Source organism: Helobdella robusta (assembly GCF_000326865.2).
Source record: "Helobdella robusta unplaced genomic scaffold HELROscaffold_593, whole genome shotgun sequence".
Classification (NCBI taxonomy): domain Eukaryota; kingdom Metazoa; phylum Annelida; class Clitellata; order Rhynchobdellida; family Glossiphoniidae; genus Helobdella; species Helobdella robusta.
Window position 1 is genome coordinate 3130 of NW_008705326.1, and position 2185 is coordinate 5314.

General features: G+C 30.0%; 1 protein-coding gene across 1 annotated transcript in view; it reads right to left on the reverse strand.

Annotated features, from left to right (window-relative positions):
• Window positions 1-1886: 1886 nt before the first annotated feature.
• Window positions 1887-2185, reverse strand: part of HELRODRAFT_184487 (hypothetical protein) — a gene marked incomplete at both ends in the record, with an annotated part of 1926 nt that continues 1627 nt past the window's right edge. Inside the window, one exon of the mRNA XM_009028930.1 lies at window positions 1887-2081. Coding sequence (XP_009027178.1) covers window positions 1887-2081 — 195 coding nt within the window. The remainder of the gene's footprint in view (window positions 2082-2185) is intronic.

The window sequence follows — 2185 nt, forward strand, 5'->3', positions numbered from 1 at the left end:
TAATAATAATGTTTTTAATTATTGTAAAAATAATATTAATAATATGTAGTTATTTAAATAAATTAATTTGCGCTTCTCGGCTGAGCGTTGATATTTACCTTAACAGCCATAATATAAACAATCTTGCCGTTAAAATTTTAAAAATCGCGTTTTATATTATTTATAGTTATTAAATTTATTTTATTGGTTTTCTGTTTTAATTAAATAATTTATATAAATTAATAATTACTTGTTCCTTCTTATCAAATATCTTACATACCTTATATATAATGCACTGAAGATGAGTTATCTATAACTCGAAATAGCTATTTGCAAATTTATTTAATAAAAATTTTTAAAAAACAATAAAATGTCTAATTTCTCTGAAATTAATAAATTAAATAAAAATATAAAAAAGTTGAACAATGTTGAAGGTAGTGTTGAATTTTTGAAATATATATATATATATATATATATATATATATATATTTAGGAACGAGATTTTCATTAATACATATTTTGTTAAATTTATTTGCCCATTTTGCATTTATCAACTTTTTTATTATGAACTCAACACAGCGTAGTTTTTGACATTCATATTTATTGTGAAATTGTGACATATTAGAAGCTGACAACGTTGTTTCGGCTAAATAGCCATCATCATTGTATACAATCATCTAACACTACCACAGCTAGATTTTCCTCCTAACTTACTCATCGAATTACTTAAGTCGTGTACCGTTGAAAGCTCTTTTCTTGCTCCGGATGGTTTGTTGTATCAGCAGATAGATGGTGTCGCAATGGGCTCTCCGTTAGGCCCTTTGTTTGCTAAATTCTATATGGCTGAACTCGAGGCCAAAATATTCGCTGATTCAACTAATAAACCACTAATATATGCTCGATACGTGGACGACATCTTCATCATTTCCTCAACCGTTACTGATATATATAATCTACAAAACATTTTACAAAATAATTCGCACCTGAAATTCACAATAGAGTTTAGCATTGAAAAAAGACTTTCCTTCCTCGACTGTTTGATAGAACAAAAGGACGAGCAACTAACTACTATGGTATATGTTAAACCTTCCAATTCTGGCCAAGTTTTTAACTATAAATCTGATTGTCCAGACCGATATAAAAATAACGTAGTTTACAATTTCATCCACCGTGCATACAAAATTTCATCAGATAATAATATATTCCATACAGAATTACTTCGCATCAAACAATTCCTTATTAACAACAACTACTCCAATAAAATAGTCGACGATACAATCAAGAAATAGTTACATAAAATCAATAATATAACCAATACAACTCTTCCAACAATAGCAACTAAAACAAAGATTCCGTTATATTACATGAACCAGATGCACGACAACTACAAAGTGGATGAGACCCAACTTAAACGAATCGTTAAATCCAACATCTCCGTCTGCGACAATAACAATCAATTAAAACTCATCATATATTACAATACTAGTCGTACATCAAACCTCGTTATAAGGAATAGTCACAATCAACCAACACCTACGCTAGAGAGGACAAATGTTGTGTACCGGTTTATGTGCCCTATGCCACACAGTGTTGTGGAGAGTTATATCGGTCACACACGTACTACTCTCTCTCGTAGACTTACAATGCATATACAGGATGGTGCAATAAAGAACCATATGGTTTTTTTTTTTTAATCCAAATTTTATTTGACAGAAAAAATAAGTCAGGAGATCAAAAAAGTAACAAACTACTTGTGCAGACCATCTTAACTAATTAAAGTTCGTGTGCAATGTACAAAACACAAAGTAGACAAGTCGTTAAATAGAATTAAACATAATAAAAATATACATATACATACACACACATACACACACACACACACACACATACATATATATAATAACATCTTAAACACCGACGGACATGGACATAACTTCGCTCTTAGCATAATGCTTAAAGTGTTCAATTGTAAGTTGCAATTGGTTATGCATAGCTAAAACGTTCCAAAGTCTAACTCCCTTAGCAACCCAACTTCTATCGTAAGTAGAAGTTCTAACTTTTTTTGACATCAACATACCATGTTGTCTGGTGGCCGATGTGATCTTACAAAAAACATTTAGGTGCTTATAATCGTTATAAGAAAGAATTTTATAAAGAAAAATCAGAAGAATGTAATTGTGTAATTGATCAAACCTAAGAATTTTAG